At 40.1% G+C, this 27,177-nt stretch overlaps 1 protein-coding gene across 3 annotated transcripts; it reads left to right on the forward strand.

Annotated features, from left to right (window-relative positions):
* The first annotated feature begins 44 nt into the window (after positions 1-44).
* On the forward strand, positions 45-26,919 carry LOC121372557. 3 transcript variants are annotated; one of them, XM_041498949.1, is made up of 2 exons: positions 45-114; positions 25,575-26,919. In XM_041498949.1, the coding sequence occupies exon 2, from the start codon at positions 25,621-25,623 to the stop codon at positions 26,251-26,253; it is 633 nt and encodes a 210-aa protein (XP_041354883.1). In that variant the 5' UTR covers positions 45-114; positions 25,575-25,620; the 3' UTR covers positions 26,254-26,919. The 3 variants fall into 3 exon arrangements, with proteins under 3 accessions (XP_041354883.1, XP_041354881.1, XP_041354882.1); XM_041498947.1 differs by having other exon boundaries at positions 59-303; XM_041498948.1 differs by lacking the exon at positions 45-114 and adding an exon at positions 6,455-6,871.
* The last annotated feature ends 258 nt before the right edge of the window (positions 26,920-27,177 follow it).

Here is a 27,177-nt window from a genome sequence, read left to right on the forward strand (position 1 = left end):
TTTTCTTTCGTAAAACCCCAGACAGGGGTAGGTAACTCCGTTTCCAAGAATAGCAAGACTGCCTGCTTTTTATCACTGTGTGAGGAAATGAACAACAAATAGCCTAACTGGAATGTAATAAGTACTTTATCTTTCTTCCGTGAATGTAAATCAAATTATAAATAATTGTAACGTGCCCTCCTTTAATGAGCAATTGTAACACCGTGTACACTTTCAATTAAATTTATTGTACAAAACGCTCACAAGGAGCAGGTACAGAAACAATACAGTAACATTTATCATGGGATGGATGAACCAGTTTCGGTGAGCATAAGCATTCGGTTCTAAAGCATATTAATATGTATAAACATACAGTTGTTATTTAAATAGCTATCTTTTTATTAATATTTCTACGCTTCAAATGAGCACTAAACTGGCCTCTATGTAGCAAAAATTGCCGCACGTCCGTCAAAAACTAGCATGCATCAGCAGTAAATATTGTTAACGTAATCTGTTTCGATGAGTGAAACGTTTAGTGGTATAGCTTACAGCAAAAACTTTTCGGTGTTTTGTCAAAACGTTAACTTAAAAAAAAAAAAAATATGCAAAAAAAAGTTGGGTATGGCATCATACCCATTTTACCGTCTAGCAGACACACACACACACACCACTACCACCACCTTTGAAAATGTTACATACTTTCTTGAATGTAATTTCCAAAATGTTTTATGACCAGCATGTAGATGCCATTTTGATGATATGATGCATCAGTGACAAACATGAAATGTTGCTGAAAACGTTTGAGGACTACACCTGTACTCTTAACAAAGGTGCATGTGCTGGCGGTGATTCGTGATAGTACAGTTGTTTGAACGTAATGTGTTTCGTTTTTCATAAATATGTTCATTATAAAAGTTACATTCTCTGGTTACCATATTATAACATCATGTACAAATGTGAAATACAAGCTCAAATGCACTTTTAAAAAAGTCGTGTGTGTTCGCTATGAACGGATATCGTCAAACGTATACGCTTGATTCGTCGCCTGTACCGCCATAGCTCGGCAAAGCACAAACGACAGCCTCTTTGTCAGTTTCAGTTAACACGTGCGTTTGCCGATTTCAAATTGTAGGGTTCGTCTCAAAAATTAAAAGAGAAATCTTGAGCTGTACGAAGAACGTTCGGTTGAGGATACGGTACTAGAGTCTAGTTAAAATCGGTTTGATCTTGACAACATATTATCGACAGTCGTACCTTCCTATTTCAGAATTGATCTTTTATAAAGTGTTAGTAGAACTTTCAAAGTTTAGTTTGTATACTAGTAACACATTAATCATATATATATATTTAAAATAAAATATACTAAAGTTCACAATGAACGTTTTCACTTCTTAATTTTACGTGTTAAAATCGACAAATTCAAATAAATATTATTTCGTTTGGAAAGGGTAAAGTTGGGGGGGGGGGGGGGGGAGTTGTTTAACGACATCAAAGATAAAGCATATTGATTTAATAATCATCCGACCCCATACAACCGTAAATACAATGTGTTGAGTGCGTCGTTAAATAAAACATATCCTATCCTTCGTTCCATCTGCTGTTGGATGTCTAACATTTGGTAATTTTTACATATAATCTTAGAGAGGAATCGGGTGCATGTGCAGGGGGAGGGTATTGGAGGTCGAAACCCTTACTTGCCCAAGCTTAAAAAAAAATTGAAATGTATTTTTGGGGGGAGCATGGCCTCATATAAACTTCGCTCAACACTGTCTATAACCCCAACCCCACTGAAATCCCTGCACACGCGCCTTGGAAACCCGCTACATTTTTTTTTTTTAGCACGGGATCGTTTAAATGTACCATCCCACAGACAGAATATCACATACCATGGTCTTTTTGTATACCCGCCGATGGGGATCGATCCTAGACTGACCGCGCATTTATAAAAAAAACACCTTTTTAGGTCTAAGTAATGAATAAAAATAACATATAGATCTAGTCTTAAAAAATGTTACGTAAATCGAACACAGTACCCTCTTCCTCTACCCCTAGAGCGTTACGTAATTATAACGCGTATGCCAACAGCTGGCCACTGTCAAAATTTCAAGCAAATCCCCCACTCACCGACCCCTGGATAGGCGTTGTACCATACCTCTATGGATATAAATATGTTTTGGAGATATGAGACAATCAAGACAGTTAAATTTGTTCAAAAATTGCGAAATCTCACGTGATCTCTTGTTTGGGAATTCTATACTTGTGATAAGCCAATGAAAACCGAGATCGGTACGAGCCCGTCAAAATTGTTCCACTTTTAAAATCATGGCTTTGTTTTTGACCTGGATAAGCCAGCGTAGTGAAACCAATGCGGAGTGCGGCGTCATATATGCACCAAACGTAATTGGATTTTCTGTTCTATTTGCTTAAATAATAAAAATATTCCAGGGAATGTAGTTTTAAAGGAATTGATCATAGTTCTAAGGTACACGTATCTTTCAACATATACCTCGGGTCAATACCTTTAACTCCTGTTGTTTGCTAGAATTTCATTTTCTTGAGAAAAAAAAATAATGGAAAAAAAATAGTCGAAAATAGTTGTTTTCAAATATCAATTTTTAAGTTCCAGATGCCAGGAAAACGCGTTTTAGGCTTTCAGAGATTTCAAAATTTCCGGGAAGGCATGCCCCTGGAACCCTTTTAAAAAAAAAAAATTCAACATCATATTCATAAGGCCCTGGAAAATACCTAGTCGAACCTTCCCACTCGAAATACTGGCTACGGGCCTGGTATATGTTGTACATTTTAGCAAAAAGTGGAATTCGTCCTCAATTTTATTGGGGCAGAAAGGACAAAATCTTTGCTCAGGCGGGTTTTTTTTGTGGGGGTTGGGGGGTATTGTTTTTTTGCATATTTTGCGTTAACTGTGCTAAAACCGGGTTTAAACCCAAACTGCGCATCAGATATAATATTGTAGGTTGAACTTACATTCAGTAATCTATTGTTTAAAATTGCTGTGAACAATGTTGATAAGTGGCTCACGAGAGTGATACCACTATCATTATTTACATCATTTTTATCGCCCTTTTTAAACAGGAATAATTGTGCCATTGCACCAATTTTTCTGAAAGATGCCAGAGTCTAAAATAACATTAAAAAGTGTACAGAGAATAGGTAGCATTATATCTTTACATTCAGTGAAAAACTCATATAATAGGCCATCAATACCGGGGCTTTTGTTACGCTTAGCTTTACTTAACACATATAAGATCTCATGTTTGGTAATACGCTTATCTAATTCTTCGTATAAGGCTAGGTTATTCTGATTAGTGCAATCGTTAGTCCCTTGTGTATCATCGTCTTGTGTAGAGCAACCGACATTTTTAAAGTGCTGGATAAATTCGTCTATTGTTATATCACTAAATTTCTTGTAAAATGCTTTTGGGTTATTTTTCCTGAGAGTACCAGTCATATTTCCTTCTTGCATTTGGTCTTTGTTTTTCATGTTGAAGTAGTTTGAGCAAGTGACCTCATGCTTGAAGATACCATATGCTCTTAATTTGTTTCTTTTTTCTCTTGTTGGGTTCATGGGTAAAGGATTTTTGCGTAACATATCGTTGAACGAGATTTCAATTTTGCAGAAATGATATCTGTTCTGAATAAACATGTGTTAAGCACATTATCGATTGGGATAACAAGACTTGAGCAAATATGGTTTATACAGTTTGTTACACTTGATGATTTTATCTTAATATCCTCAATCAATGCTTTGTGAATAAGACGGTTATTTGTAGCTAACCAATCTGTTGTAATACTTTAATGATAATGAAAATAAACCCAGTTCACTAAGGGATCCTATATTACTAGTTGTAACAAGGCCTGTCTGGGGTCATGACCTACTTTCTGTGACCTTGACCTACTTTCTTGTGACATTGATGCCGTCACAGCCTTGTCACGTGACACGGCTCTGACCTACTTAGACTGGCCCCGTCCTACTTAGCAACGCCCGTGAGCTCTGTCGGTTGAGTGCTGGCTTGAGGTGCTTGCCTCGCAGGATCGAACAACTTCGGAGGATCCATTCAGCTGGTTGGGTTTTTTTATCGTTCCAACCAGTGCACCACAAGTGGTAGGAAATTTGTTTAATGACACCACTAGAGCATATTGATTTATTAATCATCGGCTATTGGATGTCAAACATAATTTTGACAGTTTTAGAGAGGAAACACTTTCCCATTATTAGCGAGGGATTCTACACTTTCCCACAGACCACAAAGAATTCGCGATAACGTCTGTCCCATTATCATCTAGTGTAAGTGTCTGGTACTCGGATCCGGGTTGAGTTTGACCCTCGAGTACACGAGTCAAGTATTCTTGACTCGTGGAGGCCCTGCTTGTAATGTCAGTATATTAAATATGTAAAGTTAATATTATATACTTTGACTGACGAATATACGTCGGAAAAAAATCTAAGGTTTAGATTCCCTGCGGACGCCCGTGATACGAAAATGTGCCTAAGACTCTGTACATGCCAACACAGATATTGTATTTTGTTGGGTACTCAGCCATACTGGCATTAGGGCTATGAAAAGGCAGATGTAGCTGCCAAGTCTGCTTTAGATTTCCCTCATGTCGCAGTTGTTGTGAGCCTTACACTGATCTTAAACAATATATTTTTTCAACTTGACAAGATGATTGGAACAAACAAGCTTCTGCATTCTTTAAAGTCAGTCATGAGAGAGTGGCAGTCCTCCTAAGGCGGTTCATGAATTGGTCTAGTGTGGTGTTTCCATCGGTTATACATACCTGACACATTTATTTATTCTAAAGAAGGATCTTTCTCCTCAGTGTGAGCATTGTCAGTGTATACTGATGGTTCACCATATCGTGGTGGAGTGCAATAATCTTGGATCAACGATGGTAGTTACATTTGATAGATGAAATGTGATAGAATCGTGTTGATCTCACCCTGAACTTACCTTGAAGATTTTACGAGATGTTCACTTTTATTCGAAATGTAGTTACATATGTATTTTTGCACAGCTCTTTCCACTGTTGATGATCGATTCATTTATAGATTTACCATTTATAGATTTACCATTGTTTGACGCCCAATAGCCGATGTATTTTTTGGTGATGGGGTGTCATTAAACATTCATTGCCATGAATAAAACAGCAATAGGCCTATTCACAAATAATGAAGAACGTTTTTTGCTCGTCGAGTTTAAAAATATATTTTCTAGATTAGTTTTGTTTTACGAATGTTTATATTGAATTATTGTTTTGTTTATCTGCCTTTACTAGTTGGCGGGGGTGACACGTAGCCCAGTGGTAACGTGCTCACTCGATGTGTGTCGGTCTAGGATCAATTCCCGTTGGTGAGTCCATTAGGCTATTTCTCGTTCCAGCCAGTCCACCATGACTGGTTTATGAAAGGCCGTGATATGTGCTTTCCTGTCTGTGTGATTGTGCATATAAAGATATCTTGATACCAATCGAAAAATGTGGCGAACTGTGGTGGGTTTTCTCTCCAAAACTATATGTCAAAATTACCAAATGTTTTACTAGTTGGTGATCCGTTTTGAATGAATGTAAGATGAAACAAAGTCGACAAATAATCATTTAATAATAACTCCATGAGCAAGCTTTCTATTTGTGTAATTTAAACTTCTTCTTAATTTATTTCAGATATCGGGTATACTCTGTTTTTATTGATGCATTATTAATGTAGCAGTGTTTTCTTGATTTCACACCCGTGTCGGAGACGGCGAAAAGAAACAAAAGCGAGATCTGATCTAATGCAGCGTTTACCACACCGATGTTGGGAGTGGATGGCCACTCAAATTATTGCTGTGTGGTTGGTGGATCCGTTGGAATTTTTGAAAATGTTGGTCGGTTGATATTTCATAAGGGAAAATATGGCAAAAAAGTTAGTGTTACTTTAATTTTCTGCTACCATGTTAATTTCTAGAATAATCCAGGCATGGACTTAGTGACGTCGTTCACGATGATGACGATATGAACACTGAAGGTACAGTGGTTATCTCCCATGGATAGTCAATGTAATTTCAAAATGATATCCCCCCCCCCCTTCAATTCTATAGGTGGGTTGCCGTTTGTATATTAGTATCGTGACAAGCACGCCTCTTGTATTCATGTAGTCGATATTGAGATGTATATTTTAGCACTACGTGTATGATCACAGCCAGACCCCCACAATAGTTCATAATGAAGCACGCTGCATTTGTTGACATCAATATAGCATATCTTGTATAGCGTATTGCTGGTAACCGACACCGGCAAGAATGGGATATTAAATAGTGAGAGAAATACGTACAACACAGTCAGTAATGTTCGATCAGCGGCTTTTGTTGTGAGCTTTGCTCCGAGCTGGAGGGGCAATAACTTGCTTGTTGAACCGCGGGCCCGTGTTGACAAAGCGCGATATGTCATGGGACAGATACGCGCTCGAAAAGGAAAAGTAATAAACGAGCCGCGTTTCACACGCCTTTCATCTCGTGGTCAATACACAATGTATGTACACCCGGTAATGAAGTGAGTTTTCAGCCACAGGTCATTACAAACCTGGTTATGTTTTTACACGTGTTTAATACTCGCTGTATTATTTACCCTGGCGCATAAACAGTAGGACTTGAGCAAACAACGTTGACATGCACCTACCAATTAAAATCTGCGATAGTTAAACTGTGACTCTTACTGGACAATACCGAGTCAACAGAGAGTTGCTGGGTTCAGACGTATTGTGAACGTATTCAGGACTAAACCGACTTAAGAACGTCAACGTCTAATGTAGAGAACGCAATGGAATCTTGCAGACGACAGTGAAACTGGAATTCAGTTGCCCGTATGTAGTGAAACGCAAACGGAACTACACAAGGTATGTCACATATTACAGTGTATATGCATCATCTGTGTAGTATAGGCAATGTCACTGTTAGTATTAAATAATAACAAAGACACTATCGACACCACATTGTGGACACTGATTTGCATGAATATTATAGAACTCTGTGCAAGATCAGTTGGACAGACAGCCCAGGGCCCATGCTTAGAAAACGTTAATAAAGTCCAGATTTTAGCGTAATGCTATTTGAATGGCGTTGCCATGACGTTAAAGTCTGGACTTTATTAAAGTCTAGACTTTAAGGTTTATAAGCACGGTACTAGATAGCTGAACGTGAGCCTAGGACTGCGTGCATGAACCTTAATTGGATATAAGCACGAAAATAAGTTGAAATGAATTAATTAATAAGCTGGAACGCATTTCATCAGTCCTGAAGAGACCGTCCAGGCTGCTGGACTGTGTCCTCAGGACAGCGTGCTTGACCCGTAATTAAATATAGGCACGTCAAACACTTAGAAGTAAGTAAGCTGAAAGGTATGTATCGAGCAGTTATGTGTCGATATTATATATTTTTTGAAATATAAAAGAAAAATATGTACTAAAAGCTTACACCATTCGTATGCATATAGAAAATTTATTCATGTATACGGCTTTGATCATTGAAGTATGATATGGACAAATGGTTTTTGAATGTCTAAAACATAAAATCCTTGTAGAAAGTTTTTACGAGATTTGGTATCTCTGCTGGAACTATGTTACAATGATAGAACTTTGCTTATGATCAGTGTCGAATGAATTAAAGCTGCAAAGAATACATCAAATGACGAATATAATACGTGTCATTAATCTGAGGTCTCGAACACGAATAATTAATCACGGATATCAATAATTAGGCCTACAGTGGATGCACTAATACTGTAGTACTGACCTTAAGCAAAGATCGAAAATAACAATTAGATAGGATGTGTTCAAAAATAAACTTTGGAATGTGAGACGTTGATAATTAAATAGTTAAATGTTAATTTTTAAAAGCAATAATAATCAACAAAACCGAAACCACCCCACCTTAAAACCAATCATTTTAACATTTTTAGTAGTAAAGACTCTGGGCAATGACCACATAGATTTGCCGTGCTGAACACTCCTCCAATATAGAACAATGTATTTTAGATTATTTCATGATTAATAAATAAAATGATAGAACATTTTGTATTATGTTGAAAGATACATAGCAACGAGTCCTTCGTGAGTGTTAAAAATGTTGTAATATCCATGTAGGGAAGCAGGTGTGCCTATGTAGTCCATTTAAAACAGGATTGCTGTTTGTTGTCGTTTTGTAGTCTTTTTTTTTAAAAGACAGACACACGCATGTTGGGCCCATTTTGTAATAAACTACCCATTTTGTGTTAAACAAAAGACCCATTTTGTAATAAGTACCCATTTTGTAATAAAAAAAGGCCCATTTTGTAATAAAACAAGGTGCCCATTTTGTAATAAAATTGGACCCATTTTGTAATATAAATAGGTACCCATTTGTAATAAAAAAAAATAATACTCATTATGCGTGGACGTATAGACAGACATGGAATACCCCTTTTGATATACTGGGGTGATATTTAGCTCGCCTAATGTCCTTAGTTCGCAGGATCGAACCGTCTCGGCGGACCTGACTACCATTATTTTTGTTCCGTTCCAACCAGTGCCGCACGTTTGGTATACCAAAGGCCGTGGCATGTATTGTGCTGTTTATAAATAGGAAAGTGCATATAAAATATCCCTTGCTGTTTTTTTCGGTACGATTAGCCCATGAAGTGGCGGAAGCGGGTTTCTTCTCTCATTATCTTTATGGCCCGTAGCCATGTGTCTAACCACTTATAACAGTAATCAAACGAGTTTAGTGAGTCGTTAAATAAAAAAAAATTCTTGTTCCTTTGATGTATTTCGTCAATTCTGTAATATTTTCAGGATGTAAAATCTAAATAAAATTCTAATCCAAAATGCATTAAATAAAAGGGAATTGGCTACCGCCACCACATCCACACTCCAAACCGAGGTTATATATTTCTAAAGGTATACCCTTGTAGGTTATATTTTCACCTCTTGTCAGCCTGAGTTAGGATGGGATCTTTATGACAACAAAACGAAAAAACAAAAACCCAGTTACCTTTCTAAATTATTTGTTCTAGCATATTAAAGGTTTGGATATAAAACCTAACTGAAAGGATAAAGAAAGTATAATCTGTTTACGAAGTTTCCTTCAAAACATTGGTAAAGGGTTGATTCTGAACAGGCAGTTAGAAACCAGGGAACCTGGGTGTGGGTGGGGTGGGGTTGGGGGGTGGGGCAGGGTTCTTCTCTACTCCAGGAGCAAATCTAATTTTCTGACATTAATTGAAGAGTTAGTAATTGCTGTTGTCATGGGGATCCGATCCTCTGCAAGGATGGAACCAGGACCTGGTGGAAATAAAACTATAAAACAATTGTAATCAGAACATTTTGGTTTAACCAACTGGCTAGTTGGTGGAGATATACAAATTGGACTCATTCATTCGTTTACCCCTTTCTTCTACCTTCCTAGAAATGCAATAATTGGAACAAAAATGTTGAACTATGTCCATATACGGCTGCAACAATCATAACTACAAACAAATACTCACAACTTTCTTTTAACCTTGTAATTGCGAATTATTGCGAGTTGGTATTTTCGTGGTTTTAATGTAAGACGCATGTGCAAGTATGACATTTTGGCTGCTAATTAATTATATAATGGATTTGTTCGAAGAAACCTGATCTCTAAACTTTACTAAGGGGAAACGTTGTTGGGTGGGGTTTTAAAATTAATAACCGTCGCTGATATTGGAATAGGGGTCGGGAATGGTGTCCTCGGTCCCCTTTAATTCGTCAACGATTGATTTGTTGTGTATTGATTCGAGAAACCCAGCAAATGACGCCTTTCCCACGTTTGTCCGTTCCAACCAGTGGTCCACAAAGGGTTCATCAAAGACCGTGGTATGTGCTGTCCTGTCTGTGGGCAAGTGCATGTAAAAAGACCCCTTGCTGCTTATCGGAAAGAGTAGCCTATGTGGCGGCAGCGGTTTTCCTCTAAAGAAATATGTCAGAATGACCATGTTTGACGTCCAATAGCCGATGATAAGGTAAAAATCAATGTGCTCCAGAGGCGTTGTTAAATAAAACACAATTTTACTTTACTTTACCTTTCCCACGTTTAGTACTTATGTTTGGCTTTGTCCAAACCCCCATTCAAGACAATCCGGGATCTGCGTTTGAAAAATACAAGGTTGAAAGGAACATACAAATATTTAAAAACGCACTAAACAATTTTGATTACGGTTATATGTGATTGGACATATAGTTATAGACCACAGAGATAATGAGAGAGGAACCCCGCTAACGCCACATCATGGGCTAATCGTACCAAAAAAGCAGCAAGGGATATGTTATATGCACTTTTCTATAAACAGGAGAGTACATACCACGGCTTTTGGTATACCAGTCGTGCGGCACTAGTTGGAACGGGAAAAAGTCTAATAGTAGTCAGGTCCACCGAGAAGGTTCGATCCTGCGAACGAAGGAGATCAGGCGAGCTAAATATCACCCCAATATATCAAAAGGGGTATATCATGTCTGTCTATACGTCCACACATAATGGGTATCTATTTTTATTACAAAATGGGTCCCATTTTATTACAAAATGGGTACCTATTTTTATTACAAAATGGGTCCAATTGTATTACAAAATGGGCACCTAGTTTTATTACAAAATGGGTCTTTTTCATTACAAAATGGGTAATTATTACAAAATGGGTAGTTATTACAAAATGGGCCTTTTTTTATTACGAAATGGGTACTTATTACAAAATGGGTCTTTTTCATTACAAAATGGGTACTTATTACAAAATGGGCCCCAAAACTCACCTTGTACTTAAACTGTTTCCATAGTATCCAAAATATGGAGTGAATGCCCAGAACAGCGTTCTTGACTGTCAGTTAAAATAGTAATAAGCTTTGGTTATGGAGAAGTGCTTCACCGGAAGTTATTTCATTGTATAGGGTGCAACTCTTGAAATTAGCGTTATCTTTGCATTTCCACCTTTATCGTCGTATCAGAACTCCCTCATTATCCTCATATAGGTTCAAGACACACAAATACGCACGCGCGCGCACGCACGCACACACACACACACACACACATACATTATCCTCGTTTTTCTTGAAGATACAATCTAAACCAAATTATTATTCACAAAGCCGTTACATTATTATAAACTTAAACTTTTATAAAGACAATCAAGTCTATGCCTACTTTTATACCTTTATTTTTTACATGTCTAACATATAGCCGGTGGTTAGTGCTGTCCTGTTACAGACAGCGCCATTAAATCAGGGTACCAATCTTATGTGCTTCCCATTTGCCAAATACTTGGAGTTTCCTTAAAGAGATGACCGACCTCGGTGGCGTCGTGGTTAGACCATCGGTCTACAGGTTGGTAGGTACTGGGTTCGGATCCCAGTCGAGGCATGGGATTTTTAATCCAGATACCGACTCCAAACCCTGAGTGAGTGCTCCGCAAGGCTCAATGGGTAGGTGTAAACCACTTGCACCGACCAGTGATCCATAACTGGTTCAACAAAGGCCATGGTTTGTGCTATCCTGTCTGTGGGAAGTGCAAATAAAAGATCCCTTGCTGCCTGTCGTAAAAGAGTAGCCTATGTTGCGGCAGCAGGTTGCCTCTAAAAAAACCAGTGTCAGAATGACCATATGTTTGACGTCCAATAGCCGATGATAAGATAAAAAAATCAATGTGCTCTAGTGGCGTCCTTAAATAAAACAAACTTTACCTTTTTTTCCTTAAAGAAACTGTCCTCAGTTACTGCCATTGTTAAGATCCACTAACATAGCCTGTTTGACGACTGGGAATACATAGTAAATGTCCAGTCGTATAATACATGTTACACTGTAGCTTCCTTTGTTCTGGACGTAGTAGCACAGAGCTATAAAGCACTCGTCTGATGCGTAGTCGGTGTGGGATCGATTCCCGTCGGTGGGCCCTTTGGGTTATTTCTCTTTCCAGCCAGTGCACCATGACTGGTATATCAAAGGCCGTGGTATGTGCGATCCTATCTGTGGGATGGTGCATATAAAAGATTCCTTGCTACTAATAGGGAAATTTAGCGGGTTTCCTCTATGTCAAAGTTACCAAATGTTTGACATCCAATAGCCGATGATTAATAACTCAAGGAGCTCTAGTGGTGTCGTTAAACAAAACAAACTTTAACTGTAGCTTCCTTAATCGCTATATGTCGACGGAGAGAAAATCGACCACTTGTGATTGACAATAATGGCGTGATTGCGCCGGGTATCGCCGATTTGAAGTGGCTTCGTGACGCATCACGCCGCGACTAACCGCTGTCATCTTGAGTTCCATAAGGAGCGGTTGGGCTGGGGGGCTAGCAGATCTATCAGAGTGTAGCACAAGCCACAACTCTTGGGCCGGTAGTGTAGTACAGGCCACAACTCTTGGGCTGGGGCTTGCAGGGTGTAGTACAGCCGGTAGGTAGTGTAGTACAGGCCGCAACTCTTGGGCTGGGTCTGCATGGATCACAGAGTCAGCCATACACGACTTGAACTCTTTATATCTCTGACGTTATCGCGAATTCTTTGTACTTTCAAAATGAAAAAGTGAAATTGGAAACCACCGGCCAATGTTAAAATTGACTGCTTTGTTTGCGTTCGCAATGACGCCAGGCGGGTAAGTACTTTGTGAACACGAAAATGTAATTTGTCAACGAAAACCGTGGAATCTGGATTAGATCACGTTAAGACAAACCTGGTACACTCGGAGGTTTTTCTTTGTGAAAAGGAAAACTATTTTGTACTTCTGGATCTTAAACTTGGATTGTGCAGTCTAGACATCACGCTTTTGTTATCTTTTTCAACCAAACGTAAGTAGTAAATAAATATCACCGGTTTCTGTCATAATGAATTATTTCTTTTTTGCCATCTGCTGTTGTCTCTGTATTTATTTAGCACTAAATATTAAAAACTAAATCAGCACACGTTATAAAACTGACAGGGAAACGACAACTATATTTACGACTCTTTGTACGCTATGAAATATTCCATTATAAACATTCCGGCTGCAATATAATTTCATTGTGGCCGAAAATCAGTTCGAACATAAGTTAGTATTACACCTAGAATAACTATTCTGCAGTTATGTTCATGAATCGTGCATTGGATCGTGTTTTAAAGGGCACTTAATACACCTTTGCATCTCCAGTTTGACGAATTAAATACACGATGAAGTACGTGATTTACAAAACTAATTGAATATTCAGACTTCGGCATCTAGTTATACCTGGATAAAATATTTGTATGATAAGGGTGCATAACTGAAAAAAGTCATAATAAATTGTAATAACTTGTACCTTTATACTGGGGAACGGTATCCAGCGCGGTAATATTACTTAAAAAATTAAAACAAATATGGGCACGCTTGTAAATGTTTAATTTTTATGCAATATATGTGACTCAATAATACGAATACATACTCGTATAGTATTTTTCAACAATATGGATATATATTATATTACTCAATAATATGAATATATATTAAAATTTTCAATAAGAATATACATGTATATAGTATTACTCAATAATACGAATATTGATATGTATCGTATTGCTCAATAATATGAATATATATTTTGAAATCCTCAATAATATGTGTGTGTATATATATATATATATATATATATATATATATATATATATATATATATATATATATATTATTCAATATTACTCAATAATATAAATATATAATGAAATCCTAAATAATATGAATAAAGATATATATTATATTACTCAATAATATGAATATATATTGAATTCCTCATTAATATCAATACAGATATACATGTATATTATATTACTCAACAATATGAATATATATTGATATCCTCCCAATAGTTTGACACCCAATATCCGATGTAGTTTTCGTGCTGGGGTGTCGTTAAACATCTATTCTATCTAGCTATCAATAATAATAATAATAATAATATATATATATATATATATATATATATATATATATATATATATATATATATATATAACGGTATATATTATATTACTCAACAATATGAATATTTATTTATTTATTATCTAGCAATCACTGTATACATTGGAAAGATATGATGACTAGATAAATGTCTATATTTTCGGTCACTGACCAAAAAATATAGGTTACGTGACATAAGCTCGATTCAGAGTAGTTTTCAGTAAACATACTCTTTAAATCATTTGTTGAACTACAGTAAATACAAATAACTTTTAGTTTTGCGATAACAGTACAAAACGTGTATATCTATTTATGAATTAGAGTTTAGAAACGCTTTAGCTAGCGTCTTACAAATAATGACGCCATGTATCTTGTATGACGTCATACGGCAAAAGCCTTGCTATGTTGATAATATTCGATTTGCTTACACAAAACTAGAATAAATAATAATTTTCCGAATATTCCTGTAGGATTGCAGGATAAAAGAAATAACCTTCGCAGGATAAAGCCGATATCTTAAGACAGTAACCAGTTATTCCCTATATATAATAATATTTGTTGGTCCTTTTCAGTGGTTTTCCATTTGATATTTGATGGATCACCAGTTCGAGGGAAATATAGCTAATAACACAGTCGGGACCGATAATTTAGTTCGAGCGAAGGCTTATAGTCGACCCTGGGCGTGTTCGACCCATCATCAATCAATATAAGGGTTTACCGAATAAAAAACTCGGGACTTTGTTTTTGGTTCGAGCGTTGCGGTGTGTACGACCCTTCTGAGGTCGAGCAAGCGAGATTCTACTGTATGTGTATATATATATATATATATATATATATATAATTGTATACAGAAGTTATCTTATAAAGGTTTCAAACTCGATTAAATTGTATTACTACATTAATTAGATCTTACGTAGTGCAGTGCGGTTTGTGTTGCTGAGCCAAGTTAGTACTGATTTCCATACAGTCTGTAACACGTCATTGAAAGACGCAGACCAAAGACACTTTTTATGGGAACTCGGTCATAGACGGCCAGCATAGGACAGATCCCATCTAATATGCTTTGATCAACGTTGATCTGTGTCAGTCTGTGTCGGTGGGTGATCTTCTACATACTTTATGGGAACTCGGTGATAGACGGCCTGCATAGGACAGATCCCATCTAATATGCTTTGATCAACGTTGATCTGTGTCAGTCTGTGTCGGTGGGTGATCTGCTACATACTTTATGGGAACTCGGTCATAGACGGCCTGCATAGGACAGATCCCATCTAATATGCTTTGATCAACGTTGATCTGTGTCAGTCTGTGTCGGTGGGTGATCTTCTACATACTTTATGGGAACTCGGTGATAGACGGCCTGCATAGGACAGATCCCATCTAATATGCTTTGATCAACGTTGATCTGTGTCAGTCTGTGTCGGTGGGTGATCTTCTACATACTTTATGGGAACTCGGTGATAGACGGCCTGCATAGGACAGATCCCATCTAATATGCTTTGATCAACGTTGATCTGTGTCAGTCTGTGTCGGTGGGTGATCTTCTACATACTTTATGGGAACTCGGTGATAGACGGCCTGCATAGGACAGATCCCATCTAATATGCTTTGATCAACGTTGATCTGTGTCAGTCTGTGTCGGTGGGTGATCTTCTACATACTTTATGGGAACTCGGTGATAGACGGCCTGCATAGGACAGATCCCATCTAATATGCTTTGATCAACGTTGATCTGTGTCAGTCTGTGTCGGTGGGTGATCTGCTACATATTTTATGAAAACCAGGCTTTACTTTGTGTACATTTTCATTTAGGGAATTATGCATGATCAGTTATTCGTATCATAATCGTATGTAGCATTTTCAATTGTAATCTGTTGCATACTACTAAATATTTTGTTTGTTTGTTGTTGTTCAGTATTGTATGAACATTTGTTTTTGTTTGGGTTTTTATTCGAAATCGAAATATTGACCAGTCAATATTTATGTACATTTACACTGCAAAATAATCAGTTATGTTATTTTTCTTTTTGAAACGAACTATTTGTCATAATGTATAGATATATAAGTCAAGAGTTCAGTAATTTGCACACATCTAACGATTTATTCTGAGACATGTATTGAAAAGATAATCATACAAAGTTTATTCCTATGAAAATACAACACGATAAAGGGCCCTAACCCTGTCTTATGATTATGCCAAACACATCATGGCTTAGTATCGTCTAAAACATTATTGTTTATTATTAAGTCTAAAACATCTTTTAATTATTATGTCTAAAACATAACTGTTTATGACTATGTCTAAACTACGTCCAAAACGAGAATTTTCACTGCTTCTGGTTGAACATAAAAGTAGTAAGGAGCAACTGTCAGTTTGCTGTTTATCAAGTTAACAAACAAATTAACAAAAACCAATACACTGTTGACATAATGTGAACCATGGCTTATTGAAATCACCGCAGAGCCACACGCCTCGACCCAATGTGAGAGGCAGTGTATTCATCTACAGCGCAGAGCCACACGCCTCGACCCAATGTGAGAGGCAGTGTATTCATCTACAGGGAAGAGCCACACGCCTCGACCCAATGTGAGAGGAAGTGTATTCATCTACAGCGCAGAGCCACACGCCTCGACCCAATGTGAGAGGCAGTGTATTCATCTACAGGGAAGAGCCACACGCCTCGACCCAATGTGAGAGGCAGTGTATTCATCTACAGCGCAGAGCCACACGCCTCGACCCAATGTGAGAGGCAGTGTATTCATCTACAGGGAAGAGCCACACGCCTCGACCTAATGTGAGAGGCAGTGTATTCATCTACAGCGCAGAGCCACACGCCTCGACCCAATGTGAGAGGCAGTGTATTCATCTACAGGGCAGAGCCACACGCCTCGACCCAATGTGAGAGGCAGTGTATTCATCTACAGCACAGAGCCACACGCCTCGACCCAATGTGAGAGGCAGTGTATTCATCTACAGCGCAGAGCCACACGCCTCGACCCAATGTGAGAGGCAGTGTATTCATCTACAGGGAAGAGCTTTCTTTGCTAGACTTCACATTGACATATGAGAATAGTATCATTTGAATATTAAACAATGCTATATACATTATTTTATATCCTTGGGGCTTTTTCATAGTAGAATATTGCAATATTCAATAAGAATGGTATATAGATTATTTTATATCCTTGGGTTTTTTCATAATAGAATAGTACTACATTCAATAAGAATGCTATATAAATTATTTTACATCCTTGGGTTTTTTTCAAATCATAATAGTACTATATTGCATAAGAATGCTGTATAAAACATTTTTACATTCTTGTTTTAGCATATGTAGAATAGTGTTATATTGAATAAAAATTCTATAATATAGAGATTATTTTGCATTATATTTCCAATTCTAGGATTGTCCATAGTGCTATTAGTATACATATGTTTTAGATCATTTACACTAAAGGAATCCATGACGTTTCTTCTTATGCATTAACATATTTATGTGCCACATCCTTAGAAAACCATCTTTTATTATTATGTTAATGTTTTTCTTTAAATCTATAATCTACATTCTGCACATCAGGAACATACGTTTGTGTTGATGTTACGAAATACTGCCAATATATGTGTGTGTGTGTGTGTGTGTGTGTGTGTGTGTGTGTGTGTGTGTGTGTGCAGTCTGAACATTCGTGCAATAATACCTAATATCTTTCACATCGCGACCGTGATATGTTCCGTGTTATAATGCAATATCACCATTTTCAATACTTCCTCAACAAAGAGTGTATTTGCATTTAGACAGAAAACAATAGTGAAAACCTGTTTTAAAACCGCAGCACTAGCTGAACTGTTGTTTTATTTATTCGCGCCGCATCGGTTTCACTCTTTACCTAGACTTCCGTGTTGCGAACACATTTAGCAAAGATCTAAACAACTCCAAACTTATCAATATTCATAAGGGACAAAACTAATTTATGTTGTATTGATTGGTCGTCACAAAGAAAGTCACAGGAAGCTTGCATGTGTAATAAAAGTGTGTAGTTTATAATGTATAATCATTTACCAGGGCGGGACATAGCTCAACTATAGAAGGCGGTCTGAGACACTATGGGTTGTAGGATCGAAATCTGTCGGTGGATAATTCCTCGACATGTTGAGTACTTCACGGTTGGTTATTATAGCCTTGTTACAGACGAAGATAGAACTATATATTCTGGTGAAGATTAGCTCCATTCTGTAACAGAGCACCCGGCATTGAGTCATGGATACACGCACTCACGATCCTTGTTTTTCTCTATCAATATTGTACAGGGATACGATATTGAATATGATAATATGGCAGACTGATAAACGCCATGTATTTTACGGCTTTTATTACATCCCTTTGATGTCACCTAGGTGGCTGGGGAATCGCCACTTCACTGAAGGCGTGGTCAGACTGGTAGATTCAGTTAATGTCACCTAGGTGGCTGGGGAATCGCCACTTCACTGAAGGCGTGGTCAGACTGGTAGATTCAGTTAATGTCACCTAGGTGGGTGGGGAATCGCCACTTCACTGAAGGCGTGGTCAGACTGGTAGATTCAGTTAATGTCACCTAGGTGGCTGGGGAATCGCCACTTCACTGAAGGCGTGGTCAGACTGGTAGATTCAGTTAATGTCACCTAGGTGATTGGGGATTCGCCACTTCACTGAAGGCGTGGTCAGACTGGTCAATTCAGTTTTAAGTGACAAACATTTCTTGGCGCCTTACAATGAGATCGGGGTGAACAGCCTCCTAATATATGTATGTTTTATACAGGCATTATGCAGGTTTATTCGCAATAAGCTCAAATAATAATTTAATAATTTTTGTAGATATTGCCTAAATACATTCCGATAAAAGAAAAAAGAAGGAAAAGTACTTATAGTCGGTTATTTTCTGTTTATATGGTCATATATGATATAATATTTATATTTTGAAAATAAAAATAACAAAATTAATGGTGGCTGTCATGTAAAATTATTAATTAACATTTGTTTTAAAATGTAATTATTAGGCCTTGAGCTACATGCCCATTAAACATTACAACCAAATCATTCCATTTACATATTTACTGGGAGAAAAATAATAACTTTACTGGCAAGTATGTCGAGGTGCACGGTCAAGGTCATGTGGTTTAACATGCACATTGAGAACAGGCTGTTGTAGCGCACGTTTAGGCGTAGATTCTCACACTGCTAGCTCGTTCGTCCAAGACGTGAACTGCGCGAGTGGCAGCAATCTTACATGTATGTCTTTCAAACTGTCTGCCCAGACATCGTCGTGAAAAAAGTCATTCATTGCTTCCTTAACTTAGACCTTACCATATTTATACGTTATACATTCACAAGCTAAGGGGAGCTAAACATTACTCTCTGTGAACTAGTCTTTCACCGGCCTCGGTGGCGTCGTGTTTGAGCCATCGGACATAAGGATGGTGCTACCGGCTCCTACCCAGAGCGAGTTTTAACGACTCAGTGTAAGGCAACTACACCCTCTTTTCTCTCACTAACCACTGACATTTAACAACTAACCCACTGTCCTGGACATACAGACCAGATAGCTGAGGTGTGTTCCCAGGGCAGCGTGTTTGAACCTTAATTGGATATAAGCACCAAAAAGTAATGAAATTGAGTGATGGGGTGCGAGAGGAATAACTCTCCTGAGGTCTGGCTGACCATGATCGTTGGCGGTTAATTCAGATACAAACACTGAAGGCAAATGACAAAGAGATTGAAAACTACTCGAACACCCGCCGTAAGTTTAGCCAGCGAGACTTTCACTAACGATCGCGAACTATTTGACTGGTTCTCGATGTAGCTGTTTGGTTTAACACGAAGCGCATAAACCAGTCTAGCGGACGTTTTTATGCTCGGTCTAACTGAGCCCAGATATCATCTCACTGTTATGATTGTGGTTAATGAGTACATGTCATCACAACTGTATTTTTCCAGTCAGCTCTGTCCGGTGCTCATTTTGATTTAGTAAACTAGCCGGGGAGTGGCAGTCCTCTTTGTGGCGGTGCAAGGATGAAATTTTCGGTAAAGGATCTCTGGAGTGGCAGTCTTCTTTGTGGCGGTGCAAGGATGAACTCGTCAGTAAAGGATCTGGAGTGGCAGTCCTCTTTGTGGCGATGCAAGGATGACATTTTCGGTAAAGGATCTCCCCAGGAGTGGCTGTCCTCCTATATACGCGGCACTAGACAGAGATTCATGGAATCAACCACTATTTTCCCAAATTTCCATTCATTGTGCAGAGATTCAGTGTTGATCACGTATCATGGTTTTACCAGCAAAACACGACGCACACATTTTTGTTCTTTCTTTTCTTTCCATTTTGAGGAGTATCAGAGGAAACGTTGTTTGAGCCCAGTGAGCTTTGCAATTTTCATATTCTCGAGTTAATTGCGCCATGAAATCGATTAATTTAGCTATTTATCACCAATAAATGTAAAAATAGCGTAAATTGACACTTGCAACTATAAAAATAGACCTTTAATGTTTTAATAAAATCTTCACACGGTGTCACTGACAAAAGTCACGTGGTGATATTAACAGAGCTGTTCCAACCAAATTGTTTGGTGAGAGATTGTCGCCGTGCAAATTGACAAAGGCGCCTGTAAGTGGTATTAGGGGCGATAAATCTCGTTTTCTTTATTGTCCCATACATCAATCATTATTAGAGATATTGACAAGGAACCGATCAGCGGGCTGTGCGGGTGAAACGCCGTGTGCCGTAGTATCACGATCTACCTCGCAACCGAGTTCGGTGGTAACCCAGGGTTACCGTGTAGATCCCTCTAACGGTACCACTACACCTTGTTGTTATGTGCAAATGCATATAAATGCAGGCAGGTGTATCAAAGGTTTTATCGTTCAAACTGAAATTCCCAAGTAATTACATCTAATACCGTATATAAATCAATATACAGGTACTATAAATAAACAATGTATGAATATATACTATAAATATACAATGTATATAAATATATATATATATATATATATATATATATATAACGTTTAAAAACTTTTTTAAAATTCAAAAAGACAACTTTATATTAAAAACAAGATAAGGAAAAGAAAGAAGTGTTTTATTTAACGACGCACTCAACACATTTTATTTACGGTTATATGGCGTCAGACATATGGTTAAGGACCACACAGATTTTGAGAGAAAACCCGCTGTCGTCACTACATGGGCTACTCTTCCGATTAGCAGCAAGGGATCTTTTATTTGCGCTTCCCACAGGCAGGATAGCACAAACCATGGCCTTTGTTGAACCAGTTATGGATCACTGGTCGGTGCAAGTGGTTTACACCTACCCATTGAGCCTTGCGGAGCACTCACTCAGGGTTTGGAGTTGGTATCTGGATTAAAAATCCCATGCCTCGACTGGGATCCGAACCCAGTACCTACCAGCCTATAGACCGATGGCCTGCCACTACGCCACCGAGGCCGGTTACAAGATAAGGAATGCAAAATAATGAACTACTCTCAATTTGTTAACAATGGACACAACCAGTTCTGGTTGTTAACACTAAGTAGAGGGAGAGATGGAGGAATTGATGGATGGAGGGAGAGATGGATGAATGAATGAATGAATGGAAGGTTGGATGGAGACTGCATGATGAATGGATGGATGGGTGGATGAATGGAAAGATGGATGTTGAATAAAGGGATGAATGGGATGATGGATGACTTGGTGGGTGGATGGAGGGATGGATGGATGGACAAATGGAAAGATGGTTGTTGAATGGAAGGATTGATGGATGGTTGAATTGGTGGGTGGGTGGATAGATGGATGTGATGTGATTGGGCAGATGGATGGATGGATATTGGGTGGATGAGGTTTAGATTGATGGATGGATGGAGGTATAGATGGATGGACTGATTGATGGATAGGTGGATAAATGTATTGATATATAATAATATACACACACGTAAACCTAAGGGGCCGTCCATATTTTTCAACATTTTCACAAGTGTACAAAGAGTACACTTTTGACCAACCCCCCCCCCCCCCTTAAAAGTGTACATCCGCCAAATGAAAAATGTTGATCGACATTTTTCATTTTCAAAAAGTGTACGCGGTCCCCATAACCCCCTCCTCCCCGTTATGGACGGCCCCTAACACACACACACACACACACATACATACATATACACACACACACGCACACACATATACACGTATGCCACGTGAAGGTCCTCTACATACAGCGATATGACGAACCCTGGTGGAGAGTCGTGTTGACGGGATTACCCCGTGTGGAGGGTCGTGTTGGCGGGATTACTCCCGTGTGGAGGGCCGTGTTGGCGGGATTACTCCCGTGTGGAGGGTCGTGTTGGCGGGATTACCCCCGTGTGGAGGGTCGTGTTGGCGGGATTACCCCGTGTGGAGGGTCGTGTTGGCGGGATTACTCCCGTGTGGAGGGCCGTGTTGGCGGGATTACCGCCGTGTGGAGGGTCGTGTTGGCGGGATTACTCCCGTGTGGAGGGTCGTGTTGGCGGGATTACCCCCGTGTGGAGGGTCGTGTTGGCGGGATTACCCCGTGTGGAGGGTCGTGTTGGCGGGATTACTCCCGTGTGGAGGGTCGTGTTGGCGGGATTACTCCCGTGTGGAGGGCCGTGTTGGCGGGATTACCCCGTGTGGAGGGTCGTGTTGGCGGGATTACTCCCGTGTGGAGGGCCGTGTTGGCGGGATTACCCCCGTGTGGAGGGCCGTGTTGGCGGGATTACTCCCGTGTGGAGGGCCGTGTTGGCGGGATTACCCCCGTGTGGAGGGCCGTGTTGGTGGGATTACTCCCGTGTGGAGGGCCGTGTTGGCGGGATTACCCCCGTTTGGAGGGTCGTGTTGGCGGGATTACTCCCGTGTGGAGGGTCGTGTTGGCGGGATTACCCCCGTGTGGAGGGTCGTGTTGGCGGGATTACCCCCGTGTGGAGGGCCGTGTTGGCGGGATTACTCCCGTGTGGAGGGTCGTGTTAGCGGGATTACCCCCGTGTGGAGGGTCGTGTTGGCGGGATTACCCCGTGTGGAGGGTCGTGTTGGCGGGATTACTCCCGTGTGGAGGGCCGTGTTGGCGGGATTACCGCCGTGTGGAGGGTCGTGTTGGCGGGATTACTCCCGTGTGGAGGGTCGTGTTGGCGGGATTACCCCCGTGTGGAGGGTCGTGTTGGCGGGATTACTCCCGTGTGGAGGGCCGTGTTGGCGGGATTACCCCGTGTGGAGGGTCGTGTTGGCGGGATTACTCCCGTGTGGAGGGCCGTGTTGGCGGGATTACTCCCGTGTGGAGGGTCGTGTTGGCGGGATTACCCCCGTGTGGAGGGTCGTGTTGGCGGGATTACCCCGTGTGGAGGGTCGTGTTGGCGGGATTACTCCCGTGTGGAGGGTCGTGTTGGCGGGATTACTCCCGTGTGGAGGGTCGTGTTGGCGGGATTACCCCCGTGTGGAGGGTCGTGTTGGCGGGATTACCCCGTGTGGAGGGTCGTGTTGGCGGGATTACTCCCGTGTGGAGGGTCGTGTTGGCGGGATTACTCCCGTGTGGAGGGCCGTGTTGGCGGGATTACCCCGTGTGGAGGGTCGTGTTGGCGGGATTACTCCCGTGTGGAGGGCCGTGTTGGCGGGATTACCCCCGTGTGGATGGCCGTGTTGGCGGGATTACTCCCGTGTGGAGGGCCGTGTTGGCGGGATTACCCCCGTGTGGAGGGCCGTGTTGGCGGGATTACTCCCGTGTGGAGGGCCGTGTTGGCGGGATTACCCCCGTGTGGAGGGTCGTGTTGGCGGGATTACTCCCGTGTGGACGGTCGTGTTGGCGGGATTACCCCCGTGTAGTTGGTCGTGTTGGCGGGATTACCCCCGTGTGGAGGGTCGTGTTGGCGGATTACCCCCGTGTGGAGGATCGTGTTGGCGGGATTACCCCCGTGTAGTTGGTCGTGTTGGCGGGATTACCCCCGTGTGGAGGGTCGTGTTGGCGGGATTACCCTCGTATAGTTGGTTGTGTGGGTGAGTGTTACACACCTGAGATTGTTTGCAAGACTTTACTTTCCTTTGACGAAGTATCAATGTTCCTGGTCGCGAACCTCGTAAAGCCGTTCAACGTTACAAGAGCGCCCTGCAACACTCCGTGCGATTAATGATTACTTTCACGTTCACAGAGAATACAAATAGTCTGTACTCAAGCCTGCCAAATTGTTATCAAAATCCTATTTCTAGGAAGGGCAATAGCTTCTCCAATACCCAATTCTAGATCCCACAGCCCCGATAGCCCTTGTAGAACGTGTGGTATTGACGAGTTGTTAAGAAATGGACAGAACCACACACCAGTTGTTTTGCCATGTTATTTATTGCATGAATTTATAGTGCGCAAGAATATTATACCACGAGACCTCTACGCGGTCTCGTGGTATAAATCTTGCGCACTACAAACGAGTGCAATATATAATATGGCAAAACAACTGGTATGTGCTTCTGTATTTATTACATACTTACTTACTTCGTATGGAAAGTTGGTTAGTTTTATGGAATTGACGGAATGCTGAGCGTCCTGGGTAGGAACATGACGTCATTCCTGACTGGAGATATCGGTATGCCGTCTTTCAGGTGAACACGTACACGTCGTACTACGCGTGCGAGATTTTGTATCACATGTATGTTCAATAAAATAGATAGAGGATAATAAACGAGTTACCAGTTATTATTATTCCGAGTGAAATAATTCTCAGTTGTCACGAGCTTTAGCGAGTGACAAGTGAAAATTAATTCACGAGGGACATACATTCGATAATAACTGGTGCCGAGTTTTATTACCTGAACTATTTTTTTCTTCTCATAAAGCCTCCATTTTTGACACACATATACCACGTACATGCATAGAAACGATATAAACCACTTTACGCACTCTTCTGAGTATTGCTATAACTTTGTAATTTAATCACGTTCATAGATAATTTTCAAAAACAAAAGATATCTTTATTCTGGTACAAAATATATAATGAATTGCATTAAAATAACATTTTGTTATAAATTTAACACCAAAAACAGACAGCCGTAAACGCAAACTCTTTAAACTACATGACGTCATTGTGTGTTTTACCAAATCGTGATGACGTTGTATTTAGTACCGACAAGGCCATTGGTTTGTAAACGTCAAATCATCCAATAGTATTGTTCGTTAGACCACCCCTGCGTGTGCTGTAACCTCACCGTGGTGCAGGGGTGTAACATTATCTTTGAGAATGGCCAATACAGCACAAAATTGAAGTTTTGAATAAAATTCAGTATCCGTAAAATTCTGTGATATTTGTGTTTTTGCACAGTTCTTTACACTGTTTTTGTTTATGTCTTGAATTTTTATATTGATGTTGATCATCACTTTATTTATTTGCATTACCATAGTTTGACACCCAATAGCCGATGTATTTTTCGTGCTGGGGTGTCGTTAAACATTCATTCATTCATTCATTGTTCGTTAGACCAATGCGTCATAATTTCTAAGTGAGAAATTATGATTTTTATTTCCCCTGTTATGAGTGCCTGCTGGGGTAATAAATATTTTTTATTGCATAGTCAGAACTGTCTTTATTACTATAGTAATATTAAATGGGTGTGTAATAACGATGTTTACACATTTCAGATGACGCTTGCTGTGCAGTAACGGTGACAGTAGCTCGACGCCCGTCATGGAGCGACGTCACCGGGGAGGCAGACTGCGGCCTGGCAGAACTACGTCACCGACGACGTGCACAGCGGAGCGGCGCATCAGACGCAAACGAGACCCCGGGGCAGACGAAATGATTCGCTTTGTGCGCGAATTCCAGCTCCAAAAACAACCCACTCTACTGCGCATCCAGAAGAGGGCGCCTCTTCCGGACATCGGTCACCTAGCAGCGCCCTCTGTTCAGGATTCCGGATTTGATGAGAAAACTGTCGATGACAATGGTATCGATGGCGACGCGCCGTTGGACGATGAAGTGGCGGCGATAGACGACAGCGCGACGTCGGTTGGAACAAACGGATACAAGATCGTGTGTGACGTGGACGCCTTTCAGAGGAGGCCCATGCACAACGCTCGATCATTCGAGACGCATCTCTCCCAGCAGGCCGGTCGGTTTAAATACGACGGCGTCCTCAACTCGTATGGAAGGCTGAACATAGGACGTATAAACCAGCCCACACTCGTCCAGCTGCCGCCAATCCAGAGAGATGATTTGCCGGAAAGACCTTCTGCGCCGTCTCCCAGTGTTACGCCTCCACTTCCAGGGGAAGATCTGGACTCCGCGGGTGAACCAGTGGACTTTATTGATCCCACCTGAACTGTGTGCGTATGTGTGCGTGTGTGTGCACGAATATTATGTTTGTTTTTGAGTGTTTCACGGATAGGACAAGTATAGTGACATTTACAATGCGTTACATTTAACTTCCATTTTGTAATGCTTGTACCATACCTCAGATGATACAGTGATGCCGAGTCGAATAACTGTAAATAGTGACCACAGACCTTGTTAACGGATTGTATGTGGTATATGTTATATATAAATTATTACATCTATGTTGAATATGACTCGACACGTCTATAGTCAACATTTCATTTATTGTTGAACGGAAGGGGGGGGGGGGGGTCAAGTACTTGAAGTTAGAAATATGACACAACCACAGCAGTGGTTTAACGCTAAAATTAGATGAAATATAAATTTGAATGTAACTCGGAAACGTTTAATTGTTATTGCTGTATCACGTGACATATCAGTGCTTCCGGTGTCCACTCGGGTGAACGTTGCGCCTCCACCTGGTGTAATATAGCGACTACCTCAGACTATACGTTTCATGTTGGTTACCATCGTTACTGATGTTCAACTACACAAGGCAGCACATACATGGAACATATAATATATAATGTGTATAATATGTATATGTAATATTAATAATTATGTACCATGCATATATTGTTCAAATAAAAAGTGTCATGTATGCACAAACAATTGAAAACGAATTCTTTAGACACAGCATCATCAGAACGAGTCAGGAATCTCTCTGCTAATTTTAATAGTTTCTGTCATAACACAATTAAACCAGCCCACCGCCTGGAATGCTCAGGTTAAGAAATATTAAGTACATGTACCAATGTCTACATTGAAAAAAAAAAAGTCACTTTCCATATCAAATATCTGTCATTTTATCGCCCTCATTTCAAACTCTTTACTAAAATATATAAATCAATAAATAAAATAAAAGTCCTT

This window comes from Gigantopelta aegis, chromosome 4, assembly GCF_016097555.1.
Source record: "Gigantopelta aegis isolate Gae_Host chromosome 4, Gae_host_genome, whole genome shotgun sequence".
Lineage (NCBI taxonomy): Eukaryota > Metazoa > Mollusca > Gastropoda > Neomphalida > Peltospiridae > Gigantopelta > Gigantopelta aegis.

Excerpts from the sequence above, each read along its gene's own strand:
- LOC121372557 (XM_041498949.1), top strand. The coding sequence starts at position 25,621 with ATGGAGCGACGTCACCGGGGAGGCAGACTGCGGCCTGGCAGAACTACG.